At 38.9% G+C, this 20,393-nt stretch overlaps 1 protein-coding gene across 1 annotated transcript in view; it reads right to left on the bottom strand.

Moving 5' to 3' along the window:
* The window catches only part of TENM4 (teneurin transmembrane protein 4), a 348,544-nt gene that overhangs the window by 161,073 nt on the left and 167,078 nt on the right, over positions 1 to 20,393 (bottom strand). Inside the window, exons 7-8 of the mRNA XM_010576571.1 lie at positions 17,690 to 17,904; positions 11,996 to 12,206 (exon numbers count right to left, since the gene is read on the bottom strand). Coding sequence (XP_010574873.1) covers positions 11,996 to 12,206; positions 17,690 to 17,904 — 426 coding nt within the window. The remainder of the gene's footprint in view (positions 1 to 11,995; positions 12,207 to 17,689; positions 17,905 to 20,393) is intronic.

The following is a 20,393-nucleotide window of genomic DNA, read 5'->3' as shown; positions in this document are numbered from 1 at the left end:
CACCATGTTTGTTGGTCAGTGGTATGGCTACTTTAACAGTATTTCCGCCTTATTTATTTACTATGCAACATTCAACTTAATAGCTTGTTTCTATATCTTTGGGCCAGAGGCCAAGGCAGATGTTTGCCTGGCACCAAATCCTATTAGAGGCTGCAGTAACACAATTGTGTGTTAAAGATAAATATTTTATAGCCTACACTTGCCACCAAGCATCATCATTCCCTAGGCATTTAGAGGCAACTATCTACTGGCAAAGAAAAAATAGTTATCTAGCTGGCAACTGGAAGGCAGTAGCTTTCCTGGGAGTTAATAAGCACCAGGACTGCTTTCTAAGAACTGATTAAATGCCATTCAGTGCAGTGTGGTTGTATGAACTCAAATGTAAGTATTTCACTTGATAACCTCAAAGAGTTGTTCTGGAACTGGCAGTGTTTGGTGTCAAAAACATGTAGGAATAGCATGGCAGTAGAATAATTATACTTTAATGAATCGATGCTAATCTCATTTTCTGGAATGAAGGTTCAAAGAAAATTAAACTTGTTTTACCAATGAGAATATTAAATATTAGAAGTGAGATGCAAAGAAAAGAGCAGAGTTTTTTAGGTAACCTCACTGTTTGGCCTCTTCAACTAGTAGTCTACTCCACCTCTATGCAAGAAATGGCCTCAAAATCTTTTGCTCTGTGCTGGTGAGAAGATATATGAAACTGCTGAGCCTGCAGCAAATTGTCACATCTTCCAATCTACCAACCCAGGGAGATACAGTAGATATACTGATTGGTGTAATAAAAGGTTCTACCCCTTCCTCATAAATGTCAACTCCTTGTATATACAGATGCATTAATTTTAAAAAAGTAAGTAAATGTAAAAAAATTACCAGTGGCAAAACAACTATTTAGAGGAGGATTGTTTACTGTATCAAATAAACACATATATTCATTGTCACAGAGAAAGAAATTGTTCCTAACTGCCCACTGACTTATCTTCTGCCTAGTCATGTTCCCCTGGCTAAAGAAGATGCTGTGCTGGGAGGGAGGGTGCGCACATGGAGCAGGGCAGCAGGTAGGTACATTCCAAGGTTCATATCTAACCTTGAAATCCTTGGTGTGAGCCACATCAATGCAAAAGGGCCATGAGGAATGCACAGCATCCCTCTCAGCCTGCAGTGAATTACTTCCCATGGGAGAGTGAAGGGACACCACGTTATTTTATCTTATTCTCTGCTGCTGCAGCAGAGCATCCTTAGCAAGCCACTTATTCTTTCTCCTAGACCTGCTTGTCCAGGATAAAGCTGTCACCTATAAGCTCATTGCAATAACATCTCTCTCACAAAAATGCTCCCTGTCACTGCCCCAACTATGTTAGCAATAATTTTAATAGGAAGTCAGGCAGTATAACATGAAAGGCAAAGAAGATTCTGAAGCTCTGTGAACACATTTAATTTACTTCCCAGTTGCAGAGCTTGCAGTCTTGTTTATTTTTCAAAGAAATGATGCTACTCTATTGAATTTCACTGCAGGGTAGGTTGGATTCTAAGCCTAGAGAACTGTCACCTGCCCTTGTAATTGTGATAACAATGCCAAGGGAGACATGGAGGTGAGAGGGGATAAAAGAGGTTTCAGATATCTCAAAACATCAGACTTGACATTATGAGCCAAAAAAACAGAAAGGGAGAAAAAAATGCCCTGGAAACAAAGGAAACGTGGAAATGCTGGGTCTGGTATTCTCTTGCTCCTCCTCTTCCTTCCCCAGCTGAAGTTTGAAAGGACTGATTCCTTCTTCTGGTACATCCTCACCTGCTGAGATTTCGATTTTTCTGCTTCATTTGTGTTTTATAAGGCTTTTACATTTCTAGCTCAAGTAATCCACACCTGGCAGCCAGGGATGTGAAAGTCTTGACAGCATCATGGAAACTCAGTCATTATTTCTGAGTGCTCTTTCACAGTTTCCTCTTCTGTAGGGCACCTAGTGTGATGCTGATACTGCTAATGCCACTTGATGTTGTGCCAGATTTTGATTTTTTTTTTTTTTCTTTTTTCTTTTTCTGAAGGCTGGGAGGTCTGTTTTAATTAAAGATCCATGCATATAACCCTGTTTTGCTCTCATATCCCAGTGGAACTCTAACCTTCACATGCAGCTATAAGGATGCTAAATTAGGAAAAGGGCAACAGGCAGGCAGTCCTTTAAACAACTCCTTAAATCACTCCTGATTCTGGAAAGTCAGCGTGAAGTACAGTAATCACAGTATCCAATTGCATGTTATTCTGCCCCCACTTTTTTTCTGTAAGAACTTTTAAAAAAAGCAATTGGCAATGCCAGGTACCCCACATCTCCATCAGCGTACTCGCAGCAAATACCTGCTCCAGCCAGCAGTGACTCTAGAGGGTGGATCGTTTTAAAAGGTGATGGTGAAGCACAAAAGGTTTGGCGTTCGGGATCAATTTGTGTTGCCTATTGAAATCTTCAAGAGCTGCTGAGTTTGCCAAATTTGACAGTACATCATGTGAGCACATTTTCCCCTGAGATGTCTGTACTTTTGCTTCTAGGCCTGGCTTGAGATAGCCATCCAGGTACTCGAATGGCTCTCACCACAGTAATGTCAGTTTTTCTCACACTATTTCAGGCACATTTGACTCCAGGCCCAGCTGGAAATACTACAAAAACAGCTTTTTTGTGCACTATTTTTGAACTTCTGTTCTACAGAAACAGGGACCAAGTAGGAATAGTTTGGGGAGTAAATAAAGAAGAGAACAAACCCGAGCATTTCAGAAGCGTATGCCACATTTGGTCTGAATTTGGTTTGCCCTTTGAGAGCAAGCTTTATCTCACTGATTCATTCCTTTCTCTTACTGCTTGCTTTTTAAGAAGAAATCTTTCCAGTGCAGAATGCCTTATAATCTAAAGCTATCAGATGGTTGAAAGCATAAGGTGTAATGGGATTTCAAAAGCACTTGGGCACTGTCTATGTATACTATCATTTAAGTTAATGGTAAAATCTCCTTTGACTTCACTGGGACCAGAATGAAAATCCTGCTAATGTATTTCTGCTGTTCATAGGGATATACAGGGAACACTGTTTTCTTCCCTGAGAATGTGAGCAATGCTACAAGCATAAAAGGGTCTATGAAATACAGTTCTTAAGGAATCATACACTGACCGTCTCAAAAAGCCCTCTGTTCTAAATCACTTGAAATGTGATCACAGGTTAGAAGTTAGCCGGGAAAAAAAAAATTGGTGAATGATTTTAAACAAAGAGTAGCTGTTGGGCTGAAGCCTTCTTCTTCCTTCTACAATGCAGCTTCTAAGCACAGTAACACTTTAATCCCACACTTGTAACATATACATGACAAGGCTGTGGAGATCTAGAAAGACACCTTGCAAACATTTCTTTTCTTCCGAGTTTTCCTTTTTTGCAGACGGAATATTTTTAAACCTGAATTTCACTCCAGTAAATGAAACTCTCATGTCCCTAATTTGCCCAAAGGATTGCAAAGAAATTTTTTTTTGTTCCTTCCTACTCTCATAAATTGTTACAAACTAATACAGGAAACAACAATTATTCACCCTTCAGGGTTCGACTTCTGGAGCTGCACTAGCAAGCGGGAAGTTACTTCACATTCAGTACATTACAATTTCTGCTCTTGTAGCTCAGGGCAAGGCTAAAGCTGGCCTTGAGTTTCATTTTAAATGATGTTGTAAGTTGGTGTATTCTAGGGGAAAAAAAGCAAACCATCCTTGCATACACACACAGAGAGGATGTCAGATGTGCTCTCATTTGGTCAAACAAATGCCATGAAACCTTGGCAATGTTATAATTTTGGGTGCATTAAAGATTTAGTTTCGTTTTACACAAAGTCTTTAGCAAATACCTCCAGTCTGATAAATGAGGATGTACTGGCTGGAATGACTGATGTCTGAGGTTCAATTAGGTAGGTGCCTGGTGCTGGCGACTTGCCCTCAAGTATGATGCCTGGTCTCCAGCCACTGCTACAGAAGGCCCTGAGTCTCCTCTAGATTTTATGTCAGATCTGTCCCCCCGTAGAGATGGCCTCAGTTCCCTGGCACATCTCAGGTGCCGCTGTGCCTGTGCTCAGGCAACTGCATTGAGCTCTCAGTGGTCTTCGATCAGGGCCAGAGAAAAAGCAGAACTTACGGCTCCGTTTCTGCCTCTAGCAGACTCACCGCACAAACTTGGTCGAATCGTGTTCCTTCTCAGAGCCTCCAGCAAGCCCTCTAGAAATCAGTTCAACGTAATTTCTGTAACTCTTTTTCTGAGACTGTTGTAGCACTTAGATAAAGAAAGCAGTCACACATCTCATACACAGACCAGGTGTTATCATTTAAAAAGTCAACATATGCCAGAAGTTACTGTACAGACTATGTCCTTCTCATCCCACTCGGCCCCCGCGCAAAAGGAGAGATTGGTCTGGTAACTCCTGAGGTGCCGATGTTGTTGGCTTCTGTTGTCTTTTGTGGTCAATTAAATGCATGCAAGTACATACATTTTAATGCAGCCTTTGGAAAATTAAGTCTTTTAAAAGTCTGTTGTTTAGTACAGAAAGGGTTCTCCTTTTGTTTGCCAAAGTGGACGAGTAACTCCCACAACCTTATTTCTGCGCTTTAGCAGGGGAGCATTCATGGAAAGAAAAGTCTGCACAGAGCTGTTCTAGCAGCTCGGTAATACGACACAGGAATAAAACAAGCTGTGCTTACATTAGCCTGCAGTCTGGGGTGCATGGAAAGAGCTATATACAAAAGTGTAAAAACGAAAACCATATGTACTGTTTTACACATTTCTCCAGAAACCCTCAGATAGCACTATATGCTGTGTTATTAAGGCAGAATTCTGCTGTTCTGAAAAAAAGTGAACTGAAAAAAAAGGGACAGAAATAACAGAAAGAAAGAAAAAGGCTTTAACTTCAGTATTAAATAAACCTTTTCTTGACCCTAAAACTAAAGTAATTACCCCAATCAATAAACCTTTTGTACAAGCTCTCTCAGATCAAGAGAACTTGCCTGCCTGCAAACAGCACACTGACAAGCAAGTTCAAGGCTACCAGCCCATGTAAGTACAGATGTAGGCAAAGCTTTTCAAAAGGACAAATCTACCTTCGTTTTTCTACCACTTTAAAGCATGATCAAAACCAGACAAAATCTGGATCACTGAAGACATTCAGATATCTAACTTCTACTGAGATGAATACCTATTGCCATCCAGGCAATCTTTACAAACATGGCTTAATTTCTTTTATACAACAATATAAATGAAAATATGTGTCTGCTTGTACATTATTCCCACTCAAATTATCACTTGTAATCATAAGATCGATTGAAAGAGGAGCGTACGTATAGAAGCCAAAATAAATAAATAAAAAAAAACCCACAAGAAAAAGCTCAAGTGTAACATTACATAAATTATTCCATCTCTGCTTCAAAGCTAAGCTAGCTTTACACACTGTAATTTTCCACTGCTAGCTTTTACTCACAGAGCATCAATGAAGAGATACACTCTGTATGGAAAGAGCAGCTGTGGAAGTTTTTACAGCCAAGTATCTGACCTTTACAGACTTCTTATTATTTAATTATCTTTGAGATGTGTCCCTAATTTCCCCTTTATTAGAGATGCCTTACGTCTTCAAAAGAAAAATCCTGAAATAATAATTTTGCCTGCCATTATGGTTTGGGAAGCGGAGTTATTCTGTAAGAATTGTTTCAGACACTTGCAGAGAGAAAAAAGGTCATCACAAATAACATCTAGATTTGAAACAATTGGTCTGACTTCAGGTTTCTTGGACGTGCTGCAGCTCCAGCAGAAGCAGGCAGAAAGCTGCAGGTAACATTTGGGGAATGGTGTGCCATAGGATCATGTACAAACATTACTGACTGAAGCTGAAGGGGATTTAAGAACTGGGAGCAATGCTTAATCTGTTAGGAGTTGTCCGAAAAGGCAGACAGGGAGATAAACTCCAACACTGCGACATGCTCATCCCCTTGGCTCACTTCACTGGGAAATGAGACTGTTCACCAGTTTTGGGGAAAATGGTGAAAAGACTAAGGGGGGACTGATAAAGGCATTGTTGACTCCCAGGTGCTAAAGATTTAAGGGCTGTATCACTGTCCATCTAAAAACATCATCACTGTTTTACAGAAAATAGCAAACAAAAAATCTCTAGGCACAGGGAGTGCAAAACAATGTTAAAAGTTTCATCTCTGCACAGCCCCCCTTCCATTTCCAGATCCAGGCTCAGGCTATGTTTGCTTTTTATTAAGCCCTATAAAGCAAACAGATTTACACATAGGATGGATGAAAAAGTGAAATCTCACCAAGCACACTACTACACCTGCTTTCAGAGGGGAATTCTTGCGGCGCATAGAAAGCTCAGACAGAGGGAGTTCACCCTACTTTTCTGGCTCCCCAGGTGATACCCTACCTATCAGGCTGGGCAGGATTTGGCTAGGATGGAGATGGCAATCTACCGTTTTCTTGCCATCCTTCTGCATGGACTAATTCAATTCTCACTGAAAGACCTTAAGTCCTGTGGCCAGCTGGATGTTTAGCGGCAGACACCCTGCAGCGCTGCAGCATTACCTAAACCTATGCTGTGGATAAGTGTAAGTTTTCAATCAAGCAGACCTGTCAACCTAACGTCATTCATAAGACCAAACTCACAAGGGAAAAAACCCCTATCACAGCCTGGCAGGGACTCATAAATGCCCTTTTTGCCTCCTACCTGAATTGAGTGACTGTATCTTTTCTAAATACTACCTAAGACCTACAAGCCTTACCACACTTAGAGAAGCTAGGTTAGAACTGAAAGCAGGAAACAAAGCGCCAAAAAAGGGGTGATGGCAGTGAGGGTGTAATCAGAAAAAGCATTGACCATCTGATAGAGTGTCTGTCAAGCAAAGGCTTGTAATGGGACACACAGAGCTGAAGGCAGAAAACTATTTGCAGAGCATGCAAAGCTCTGCTGTTATTTTGCAGGAGAGAGATCAATAACATCAAAACTGAAGTTGTGATTTTCCTCCCTGCCATGGCTCTCATATGCCACTATATTTCTTTTTCTGTGCAGAGAAAGAAAAGAGTTGCAAGTCTAGGAAGGAACAGGCTACTAATTAATTACCTGTAGAAAGTTACCACAAGGTGGAATTGCTCAGAAGTCCCTCTGTGAAACAGAAGAAGGGCTGAGATGACCATACTCATGCAATAGGGGAGAACAACACTTGCAGTAACTGAGCACTTCCATGGAGCAGCTGGAGTCTCACTCACAGTTAAAAAGGGTCCTGCAGGATTCAGCAAAGAACTTACTAAACTTTCAGCCTCTTTCACTGCATATGGTGTAAGGAGAAGTTCAGAAAAGGGTAGCTGGGACATTAAAACCACTTTTCCTCATGCAGAGTCCTGAAGATCTAATCATACATGGGGGAGGTTTAAGTCAAGTAACTCAGGCATTAAGGAGCTAAAAAAAAGCGTAAGCCAGAACAGATCACACCCCATGTTAGTCTGCTGTCTCCTGACTCCTCAATATTTATGTGACACCAATTTAAACTTTTCCAGACATTAGCAAAGCAAGTGTAAATACTGTGAATGGGTTTGAGACTTTGGATCACACTTATGCATCCCCTCTGAACTGGAAGTTGATATAGTTTAAGTTAGCCTACGCACAGGCAGCAAAATAAGGGACGGACATCTGAGTTACTCAAGCTCTTCCTTTTCCCTTTGCTAAGAACAAGCTAAACACAAAGGCAATTTCACTCAGAGTTAAGGAAGTGTCATTCTTGTCACCTCTCACACAAGGAGGGTTCCCAGTCCCATGCTTGCCTCTGTGCCCTGTAATTTCTTCTCTCCTCTCTTAGCTCAGTCCTACTGTGAAGTGCTCCTCTGTCGGTATCCTTCTTGTGCGTGTACTGCATGGGGGTGGGTTATATTTTAGGCTATTGCAGAAGGGAGCTTGCCTTTTGATGTGTATTGCAAAGTGCTGTATGTGCTGGCAGCCCCTTATAAATAACACTGCCAGCTCGCTTTGCACTTTGATGGAGGAAAGTACTTACAGTAGTTTTCTTCACGGATAGTGGAGTGGTCAGGAGGAACAACGGTCCTTTTCTTAAACTTAAGCGTTGTCTCTTGCAGAACATAAAAGTGAGATAAAACCTTGCATCCTATCATGGGTGTTCTACATGTGCTTCCTGTTGGGTGACATGCTGGTAAACAGAGATGCTCTCCTCTCACAGACAGCTGATTTTGCTTTTCCTTTTAATTTCTCAGTGGCCCCGCACAGTCAAGCTTGCCTGAGCTCAGCAGTAACAGCTGCTGGAAGATTCTTTCTCTCTGACTCTGTAGATGCTGTTTTCAGGCTCTCAGATGTTTCTTGCTTCTACTGAGCAGATTTTTGGCCAACACCTGTCTCAGATGTGCCGATTCCAGCTGATTCCTCAGCCTACTATTTTGCTCCACTTATACAAGATTGCTCTGAATAAATCACCACTATCAGGCAGAGGTGAATCCACAAGGCGCTTTTCAGAGAAGTGTTTCTATTAGAAATTTCAGAAAGTGCCACCAATGTCATTTACAAAAAGGTTAATGTATTATGGAGAGACCTTGATTGTCCATTCCTTTATAATGTCTTGCATTGTAATTCAGAGGAGTGGGATATAAAAAAGCTATTAAAAGCTGAAAACTTTCCCAGAATGATCTTTTTTTCCCTCCACCTGACTTGCCTGTATTATGCAGAAGTATAAGCTCTGACAGACATTACGCTGCTGTATTCTCCCCGGGTTTACGTGCAGTGGCATGTAACAGGCACACATTCTGACACCACCTAACTCTTTAGTGATGATGATTCCACATCCTTTTAGAAAACAGGCTAACTGCCATCTCCTGCCCTCAAAATCAGTGCTAATGTTCCTGAGTGGATTTAGTTGTAGCTATATCGGATTCCAAAACTGTATGATGGAGAGCCTCACAATTTATGAAATTTACTGTGTGTTATCAAACTGGGAATACAGATGCTTTTTTTCCATTTTTCTCCAGTTTTTGCTAGAATAATGGAGGCCAAATCATTCCAGACAAGCACTGCACAGTAATTGCAGTTGATATTGTCATACAGAGCCTGCAATGATTTTGCTGGCTCTGAAAAGTTCAGTCTGTTGGAATATAGCAGATATACTTGGAAAATCAGCACCCTTTCCATTCAACATTTTTATTGCTGAAGTAAAAGCTATGGTCCTTTACTCAGGTGAGTCCTTACTTGCAGGGGAGGTTTGCCTGAAGGAGTGACTGCACAGTTTGGCTTTATGAACTTAACATTATGATCACCATTATCAATTTTGTGCTTTCTACTATTATCCATGATTATTAATTAATGCTTAATGCATTTTCCCAGCAGTTCTATCACCCTTGCAGCATCTCTGGGGAAATGTCACTCTCCTCAGTTTTACATGGTGAGCAGCTGAAGCATGAGGCTAGGCTGGGTCAAAATTAGAACATCAATCAGAATTCAGCAGCTCCAGGCTGCTGGTCCTCTCCTCAGATCACTGGATCCTACTTCTTCCTGCATCACAGCTATACTTTTCAAACACACTCTCACTGTAAGCCCTATGTCAGTGCAATAATAAAGGGAGATTTTTCTACGTGCTCCTGCCACAGAAATCAAATTAAATGGCAGCTTGCCTCTGACAGTCAACACAACTCCTCTGCAGGTTCCTCACCCCACACAGATAGATCTAAGGCTCTCATCATGCGTGACTTGATTTATTTGTTTGGCATTGCAATTTTACACCCTGGTTCATAAACACTGTGTCAGGTTGCTGTATCCTCTTTACTCTGGCACCGACAAAAATTATAACACTACAGTACTATAATATTTATAGACTTAAAATCCAGCAACCATGTCTTGCCAGACCTCATGAATACACTAGAAAGGTTCTGAAGCATTACAGTACATTTACACAAAACACCTGCCTTGATTTTTTTTTAAAACAAGCTGTTGAAATCTAGACTAAGAAGAAAGGTACCAACTTGTTAAGGCTGTTACATTTTTTTATGGTACTTATAAAAATGCTGCACTTTTCTGGCCAAAGTCTAGCCAAGAAGCCACATCTTCCTACCTAAAATTCTTACGTATCTCAAGTGAGTTTCAAAGTGCATAGCTTGTACCTAAACAGTTTTTCCTGTACACTATAGCTTTGTGTTGATATACAGCTGCCAGCGGGCAAAGCAATTCCCACGTATGGGGCAAAGTTCTCTCTTGTATAGCAAAAGAAAACTTCCTTGTACTGAAACACAGAATGATTCAAGGTCAACAGGGGATATATAGAATATATCATGGACTGTATATCATGGACTGTTCTGCTTATCATGTGGTCATGAAGGTACAGCAGAGTATAAAAAAAAAAATAGGACTGCCTTAAAGACAGTCTGACATGCTTCTCATCCACACCATTCCCCTACTGTTCAAAGGCAAATTAAGAATGTTTTTTCTTTTTTTCTTTTTTTTTTTTTTCCCCCCTCTATGTTAGTGCAACGAGGCCAAGAGAAAAGTCTGGCTAGAACACTTAGCATCACTTTGAAAACAAGAACAACTTGTGACTGTGCTTTAAAAGTGTTTTCTGCTGTGAGAGCCTTACTGATTTTCCTGTGATGGGCAATTTTAAACTGAAGAAATTCTTAGACAAGGAAAAAGAAGTTGCTTTCAGAAGAATACCCGGAGGTTCTTCTGGGCAGAAGGTGGTTGTTGTAAGTAAAAACTCAGACTGCTGAAGGAAACTAATGAAAGCAAATCCACATTCTATAGAGCAAGACTTCAATTTCATAAGCTAACATGTAACTATTTCTGGTGTTGCTTAACTGTGAACAGGATTGAACAGGTGCATTTCCAGGTTTTAAATTTAACACAGAGTATTATAGCAGTGTTTCCACTTCTGCATTAGATAAACTTTAGCACTAAAATGGAATATTGGGATCTTAATGACTTTGCTTTAATAAGACCTAAACTTTTAATTAACCTGCCAAGACAAATTACAGCCCATAGCTCTTAGGTAACTATTGCAGACAGCTGAGACTCAACACCAATGTCTCTTCTGGGAGAGGGATTAATGGCAGCTTTGGAATGAGTCTGCTTTTTTCAGCGAAGAAAAAAGTCCATTAAACAATCACTGTGGCTAGAAGAAAGCTGAGTGCTAGTTTTATGGAGCAATCTTTAAATTACAACCAAATGAATTTGGGTATATGAACTGTTTCAGCAGGTCAGTCAAATTTAAAATTAAATATTATTGAATCAGAAACAGATTCTGATATTAACAGGGTAAAGGAAGAATACCCAGTGTGCTGGGCTGTCAGGCAGCCCACAGGCAGCATCCTTTCCTCCGTGGACAGCAACAAATTGGTGCTTGTGTGCTGAACTGGCAGGGCACTTTACTGCCAGAGAAACTGAGACCTGTTTAGTTAATTTGTTCTTCTTAAGAAATCTCAGCTTCTTTCTGTTAGCAAGAAGAAACAAAAATTCCTGCTATTGTGGCTCCTACTGCCAAGCCTTGTAGTGCTCTTTATTGGAGTTTTAGCCCCAGTACTCTGCCTGAACTCCAGCTTGAGTAATTTTGACAGTGCTCAAAGGCAGGACTGTCTGTCACACAAAACTGTTGCATGGTGCTGCCTTGTGCTCTTCAATCATTCCTATACCTCTGCTCCAGAAAGAGAAAAAACCCAACCAACAACCAAAAAAACTAAATAAAAAGAAGATTAAAAGAAGAAAACAAAACAGGGAATTTCAAGCTTATAATCCATCTTTGGCACTGGGTAGAATCTAATTACGGATATAGTTACTGAAAAGGCCTACAAAATATTTAGGGCCTAACAGTATTCAGCCTGTTGCTAAATACGTTGCCTATAAGCATTCTCTCTGAAACCACACAAAGCTACCATGCAATTCGAGTATGTGCTTTAACACCTGGCCTCAAGGCATATTTAGGAGTTTAGGAATAATACAGGAAATCCTTACCAATAGCGGTAGTAAGAAAAGAAACCACTTCCGACTCCTTGCCATCATTGTAGAAAGCTAAATGCCATATTCCTGAATCTAAATACTGGATAAACCCTGTCTCATGGCTGGACAGGGGCACAAAAGCTCTGTGTTGCCGCTGAGGTCCTTCTAAGCTTCTCGCCTCCTGTGTCAGTAGACGTCTTCCATCAAGGAGCTCGACAAAGTCAAACTGAAACATAAAAAAGAGTGATGTTTGTGTGTATTTCAGGCTTCCTCAAGCTTAGTCTCTTGCTCTGGGTTTGTCTTGTGAGGGAGACAGACATACTTCGCATTGAGTGTTAGAAACGTACATCTACAGAAGCATCATAAACAGGATTTTCTCTGGTAACTCAAGTATGTTCCTGGACCACCTGCAAGTAACCATTTTGGAAATAACTAGTATATGAATGCATCTTTCCGTAATGACATGAATCAAGAAATCATCTTTATTTAGAATGTGACTTGGGGCATATTGACCCTACTGATGTGTTCTCATTCTGTAGAAACATAGGCAGGGAAACATGAGGTCCAGGGACCATGTCTAAATTGCACTGTAAGTATGATGATAAGAAGCTTTTTTGTTAGCTTCTTTGTGTCTTGGTTAATAAGGAAAATAGACAGAAAAAAATGTATCTAGCCTAACTGGGTCATTTGCCAGAATTGCTATGGGTCACCAAGGAAAAGATAAGAGGTATCTGTAAGTAAATTCTGGTAGGGGTTTTGCAGAAGTATTTTCCTTAGCCAGCAAGGGTTTTATCTTAAAGCAATAGCAAAAGTGGTTAAAAGATCATAGAAGATGAAGATGGAAAAGAAATAAAGTAACATACAAAAGTCCCATTTAGGGGGTGGCTTTCGGAAGTTTTCCTCAAAAGGATGTACTTAATTTTTGCCAGGGTAACTTAAACTGAACAACTGCTTTGATTTCGCTACTAGTATTGCAACTACCTTTAGTTCCCTATTTAAATAACTTTCCACTGACTTTCTGCAATAATTGTATTTTGTCAGGTAATATATTAATGGATGAGTCAGATACAAGCCTAGCAGGCATCACAAATGTGAAGTGAACCTTATCTAATCTGGGTTTTATTGTGTGTTTGGGTGAACAGGACATCTTGCGAGCAGAATCCAGTAGTTGAGGCACAGCTTAGCTTTTCTATTCCCTGACTTCACTTGGTTTTACCTTTCTCATCCAGGTGGTCACATAAGCTTGGTGGTTTGGGCAGGAAGAAGGAAAACAGGCAGAAACAAACAAAACCACTTATTTTTGTATCAGTAAATGTTGCTGCGCTGAATGGTTGCTGAGTGTTGGCTGAGTGTGGCAACAATATTTAGGCTTCCTAACCCTTTTGACTTTACTGTAGCGAAATTTGAGTGCTTCTCTTATGTTATTAAGTTGTCTGGTATGGTCTTCAAAGTCAAGCAAGATAAGAACTTGATGACATGTTCTTTCCTCTGCAGTCATTGCTAAGTTAAAAAAAGTTAAAAGTTTTTATTTCCAACAACATTTTGAGAAATAAGCTATATATGACATAGCTTGCACAGGAAATGACAAAATTTGTCTCTGTATTTTTTATTTACATGAAATAAGTTTTGAGCCTTGCTTTAATTTTTTTTTGCTGTATTTCTATATACAGATCTCTCAAATTTGGTGCTGAAGTGTCCTTTGAGAATGTAAAAGCTGGCACACCTGCAAAGGGCATTCCTTTTGGGCATATATCCAAGTTAGCTTTGTCAGAGACAGTTTCTGTTTCGAAAAAATAGAATGTAAATACAAATTATAAAAATATACAATATAAAAATATAAAATCTAAAAATACATAATTAGAAATGTAAGTTTCTGTTTTTAAAAAAAAAAAAAGATTTAGCGACTTTAAGTTTAAGAGAATACTAGTGAGAGGTTGGTTTGAATGACACTTTGCGAGCCAGGTATTCGTAGCCACTCTGAGGATGAGCTATGGCCTAGGCTGATTCCTCATCAGGTCTCAAGGTGGCCATGACTGAGAAGGGCAGTGACAGAGGACATCGCGGTGCTGTCTGGTTGCTGGGAATGTCTTAATGGAGTTGTGTTTGACTGAGGAACACATTGGCCAGGTGTACTAAAGAAGTAAAAACCAGTAAGAGAAAAACCTCCTTATTTCCATTTCCATTTTGGAGCATGATGGAACAGATTGACTAGATTTTTAAAAGGTAACTGCAGACACCATAGGTAAAGTTCATCTCCTCAAGTGCTGACATCTCTGTGGCAGCTTGAATTAGTTTTCTAGAACCACTGGATTGCAGTCAAAGAAAGAGACACTTCTAGAATGCAATCTGCCTCATCCTAAAGTTGACAACTAAGAAATTTCCCGTGAATTGTGCCTTACAAGCATCCATTTCTTGCTACCTGCTAGATGTAGATGCTTAAAGCTTAGTGAGATGAAAACAATTTCAAGGCACCCAGCTACGGGGAGCTGCTGTTGTTACAGTCCAATCTGGGTTATGCTTACTTGGGGCTTCCTGCTCAAAGTAAAAATTTATTTTTATAAAAATTTGCAAGATGCTGCTGCAGATGTTGATGACTTTGCAAACTTACTAGTTACTAGTTGTAAATATTAACTGAACCACAAATGGATTGTGCTTTATTGTATTTTAATACAGTCAGAGATTTTTAATATGCAATTAGAGTTATTGCAAGCAAGGAAATTGTAGATAAAATACCATGTTAATCAATTCAAATTGTACAAATGGAAAAATGCCTCCCACAAGCTATGATGGCCAATCCCTAAAATCTATGAATTAACAAAATTTGACCTAGGTTAAAAAGAGTTTAAAAAATTATTTGATCTAGGAAGGTTAACTCTAATAGACCATAATAAAATTGTGTAACTTTTATTATGATTTGTTGAGAAGAATGAGAAGAAATGCCTTTAGTTAACAGTAAACTATTTTAGGCTTCTGCAGGATCTATTTCAAAGACTACAGAAATTTGGACCTTGCGCTTTTTTCCTACTTATTAGTGCCCATGTTTATTGGCAACCTTGACTAGAAGACAGATCACCACAGGCACAGAAAGTTTCCCCAAAAGAATCTGGAATAGTTTGTTAGTTTAGCATGGATAAATACGACTTTTAACATTTTACCAAATTCAGGAATATATGCTAAGGGTCTACAGCCCTGGGAACAATTCAAATATCTGGAAAAAGAACAGACCATGTTAAGGCTCACGCTAGAGAAAATGGATTATCTAAACAGAAGAAATATCTAATTATCTAACACAGAAGAAAACATGATTATCAGCTAGAATTTTACTACTGCCATCAACTAGACAGGCTCGGGATAAATAATTGACCCTTTATTAAATTCTTCCAGGGGAGACTGTATCACTGCTCGAAGCATACATTTTGCCAAAGTCTTATTTATGAAATTCCTTACAAAATTTGGAAATATAAAACTCATTGGGTAGATTTATGGGATGCAGTAGATACTCTGGATTATGCAAAAGAAAGATGAGATTTATGTAATATGTATTAACTATGAGAGACAAGTTTACAATTTCAACACAGAAAGCAGGTTACCTATTTAATGACTCCTAAGACTAATCAACTATAGTGAGATTAAACATCATATAAAAATATACAGGAGAACAATGTTTTAATTGACAGCAGGTTTATAAAATAATAAATCTAGGAAAAGGGATAATTTAAAAATGAAATTAAATATTAACAAGTAATAAATTGCTATTGATTCAATATCTGCAGCTTCATTAAGTTATTTCTTCAGAACAGGGTGGGTTTTGTGATCTGTTTCTATTAGTGTACCATGATTTTTATTGTTTGAATAAAAATGTCCCTCTGGTCATTTTTGGTGATGTTTTGGTCCAGATGATGATTTTTTTATATACTTGGCAGCTCTCAATTAGTGGCTACACAAAAAGCAGCAGTTACAAGGATTCTGAACAAGTGCATTGCCTCCTCCAGCATATAATACTGACAGACATGTGCCACATCCCACATTCAACATCTCATTCTCAGCTCAGGCTTCAGCTGATACACAACCGTGCTGTTTTAAATGGGAAACGTCCCAACACTGACAAATCACTCAGAACATCCCAACAAAAATGAGGTTGAAGAAAATAGAGCAGCAATGGTGAAGTTGGTGTGGGCTTCTTAGTTGCTTAAAACATTACTATGGTTGGGTGTAGTGCCCTGCTACATTTACAGATTTTGCTTTACATTCAATAGACTTGAAGTTTATGTGTTAAATTTTACATTTGTTATTTAAACAATTGAAACTATTCATGTAATAACTCCTGTTCCATAACAAAAATAACGATAATAAACAAGTAAAATCAACACTGACTTCTGATCTACAATTAGTATTAGGTGACCATAACTTGAGTTTTTAATTAAATAATACAGGAGTTTTAATTTTTAAATGTTTGAATCTCCATGTAAAAAGAGACTGATTAAAAATTGGCAATAACAGCACTACTGTGTCACTGAATTTATGAGCTGCTGATCCTACTGAAATATTTTTATTCTGCAGAAAAGTAGGCAGAGAAAGTGTAGATTTATGACACCTCTTTGACATAAATAAGTTGCAGGTGTGTTAATATGTAGAAAATACCATATTACCCAGAGAGATTATAATAAACATATTTGTTTGTTCAAAAAGAAAATAGAGGCAGAGTGTTTCTATAAATCTCAAATAGTTGTGTTGGTTGCTAGGCTTTTCAGTTAATAGTGGAGGGCAAGGGTAAGTTACAACATTAATATAAACCTGCTAATACTTTGATAACTTGCTGATGCAAGTGGGAGAAAGATGCTTTGCATTGCCAGTGAGAGTTATGCGCTAATGTATTAATCAATCTGGTTAAGAGCGGCTTAGAAACTGAAATGGAAAGTAGAGAAAATAATGTACAAAATCCTTATTTAAGGGGATGGTTCTTCAGAGCTCTTCCCAGAAAGTGATTTCTTGATATGGCTTTTGCCAAGGTGTGTCAAGAAAAGCAACCGCTTTCATTTTAATCCTACAGAATATTAACTATATCTTGATTTCTGCCTAAGTAAGCTGGTGGCTTTCTGCAAAAACTTGATTTTGTTTGGTTATACACCAGCTACTGGGCCCTGACCAATCTCAGACTAATCTGACAGTCAACATGCATAAATGCCAAGAGTTGGTTCAAGGCATTTCAGCACAGAAGACAAAAGTGAATCTTGCTCCCATGAGGGTGAGCGACTGGAGTCTTGCTGCTCTTATCATGAGAGAGGAAAGGCAGAGGCTGAAAGAGGGAGACAGACCTGAGATACACGAGACTGCTTAAGAGATTATTCTTCCTGATGTAGTTTGAGTGTGGCTGCTGCTGCAAGGGGCACTGGATGGAGAAGGTGATATCTCGTGCTGCTAGGAGCAACCAGCTGATACCCTCAGTGACCACCAGCCCTCAAAACTCTTTTCCTCCTCTGGCAGCTTGCTGCCTTAGGCAACTGCCTGCTTTGCCTGTGCCTACAGCCCACCAGGTTAACGTGTGTAAATTTTGCCATTGTCGCTTGATTATCTTTCTCTGGATAGATGACCTTTAACATCTTGCAAGCATGCAACAAATTCTTGAAAGAAACAGCTGAAATAAAACAATAAGCCGTAGGAATATACATTTAAGACCACTATTATTTAATTGAAATGAGGTCCCATTACCTGTGTGTGTGATGGCGGGAGGCCTTTTCTGCCGTAGATGCCAACCAGAGCAGCCTTTCCTAAAGACACATTGAATTTCAGATGCACAGGGTGGTCGATGAACACCTGAGATCTCCAAAAGATACCAGGAGGGATCTTCTGTGTGGCTCGTCTGCCAACATCAATTTCTCCAGAGTCTATAAAACTGTCGTCTGGAAAGAAACTACTGGGCTTTCCTGCCAAAATACAGGAACAAAAATCTTGGATTAGCCTTCGATCCTACAAGTAATGCAGTCATACTGGTATCTCTGACACTGATCCTGAGAAACAGTCTATTAGTATCCTAGGTCTTCCGAGTACTTTGTCTAGCCAATCCATATGATTATGGGAGGAAAACTGGCAGGGTTACTCCTGGCTTCAGTAACTGTTTTGTTTGAAAACATGAACATGGGAAGAGGAACCTGGAGAAAAATGGCCTTTTGTTTAAATTGTAACATCAAAGAGTGTGTAATTACATTCTGAAGAAAAGAATAAATCATCTGACATTATATCCTAAATGAGTATAAGCTCACGGATGGAGAAGTCATCATTAAATTAGCAAGGAGAAGTGTAGTATGAGTGAGGTAGACATGTGTCACAGAAAGGAATGGTAGCGTGGAGAACAGCAGCATGAATGATGCCTAAGTGGGGAACGGAAAATGTTTCTCTATTAAATTAATTCTTGACAGTGGTAACAGTATTTGAAATTTGTTCAACAGTCAAAAAAAAGATAAAGAAAAAAAAGGACTGAGAAAAATGAAGGAAATCATACCCAGCACTTGAGTAATATCTACTAAGAAACATGAGAGGTTTTAATTGGGTTTCAATAGAATCTGTAAAGTGTGTTATGATTATCCATCTTCTTTCAGAAAACAAGCAAATGGAGGCATCTGCTTCTTAAAGCGACTACCAGGTTGGAGAGCCTGGGTATCCAGATGGCAATCAGTACATGCCATAATATCCAAGGGAGTCAGCAGAGAGCTCGGCATCCCTGGAAAACACATCTGAGAAATTCCAGGTTAGAAATTCACACACAGTTCTCAAAACTGGTGACCGCTTCAAAAAATCTGGACTCAAAGGAAGCCCAGGGAATGAGGGGCAGAATGAAACATAAAATGCCAGAATGTTGCCTTTTCAGCCTTTACTACAAGCAGTGGCCACAGCTTTACCTGCAGTGCATAAAGACGGTGAAGGAGGCAATTGCTTAGCAAACAGCCTTTAGTTAAGGACAATTCTAGTTGAAAGTATGCAGTAAAGATTTGGCTTTAGTAAGGAGAGCATCATGTCACCAACAAGGACTAATTATTAAATTTAGAAATTCAAATAAATTTGTTATCTATCTCATTTCTGTGCCATTACAGCACACTACTCTCTGTTTCACAGATCAAGCAATTCTAACAAAAGGAGAAGGAAACTTTCAGGAACATACAATCTTTTGTAGGAAAACCACACTGTGAGATTTTTTTCTTCCAGAACCTACGTTTGGGAAACAGGAAACAAAAACATCTTTTCCCACGCATCATGAATTCAGGTCAAATAGTCTTAGAATTTTTAGAATTTACTTGCCGTGTTGAAAAGGTGATTGGTAGAACAACCTTTCATTTTATTGTTTCAAATTATAGTATTTCCTTTAATATTATATAACATTAATTACAATATTTCCTTTAACTTCTCCATATACCATCCCAACATAAACTCTCCAGGAAAAAAGAGATGTAAATTGTTAGCAGTCTCTGAAAATCCATATAGAAATTATATGCATATTAACTGTTGACAAAACAAGTCCCTGAAGGTGTTTCTTTGTAGGATGGAGAATTTTCCTCTCTCTTTTTTTTTTGTTTTTACTTATGTAAAACTTTTTAGCAGAACTTTTGGTCCCAATAATACTAACCCCTGATTTAAAGTTAGCAGCTGCTTAAGTACACTTGTTGGAAAGGGACTTGATGGCATGTTTCATTTCTGTGCTATCTTTTGGCAGAAGTTTTATGCATACAAGCACAGTCTAGAAAGCAAAGGCTATATACATTTTCATAGAATAAAAGCTACTGGTAATTTTATAAGATCCTCATTTATCTTTGTTCATCGCGATCAAAAAAAATACAGGGGAAAAATCTGCTGGCTTTTTATCCTTTTTTAGTCAAAGTGTATATTAATAGAAATAATCAGAAGCAGCTTAGGTAAATGGACATACTTTCCGAATAATTTTGTGCTGATAGAGTACGATTGTACAATGAAAATCAACTAGCTTGATTCTGAAGGGGATTACTTTATCAACTGGATTGTTAATATTTATTTGGCATACTAAAAATTACTTTGCACACTGTCAGGATTAAAGGAAACAGTTCCCATGTCTTCATGCAAAGTTTCTTATTCCATTATTGTAAGATGAAAAGATTCAGAATACTAGTAAAAAATAGCTAAAGACATCACATGTTTTGGTTCAAATGAAGGATATATTTTTCTGATTACTACTGACATGTTTTATAGATTCTTAGAAATTCAGATGAAAACCTAAAGTATTTGATATGCACCCTGATTGTTCATTAATAAAGATGGTACATCGGAGTGATCAGGGAAGGTGAGAATTTAATATGATAGATGTTGCTATGCAAGAGAGAGCCTGGAGAAAATGAGCACAGTATGTATTCTGCCTGTATAGAGAGCAGCGCTTGCTCATGCGAACAAA

This window comes from Haliaeetus leucocephalus, unplaced genomic scaffold (genome assembly GCF_000737465.1).
Source record: "Haliaeetus leucocephalus isolate CR32 unplaced genomic scaffold, Haliaeetus_leucocephalus-4.0 Scaffold536, whole genome shotgun sequence".
NCBI classification, from domain to species: domain Eukaryota; kingdom Metazoa; phylum Chordata; class Aves; order Accipitriformes; family Accipitridae; genus Haliaeetus; species Haliaeetus leucocephalus.
The sequence above is the reverse complement of the archived record's forward strand: the minus strand, read 5'-3'. Positions and strand labels throughout refer to the sequence as shown.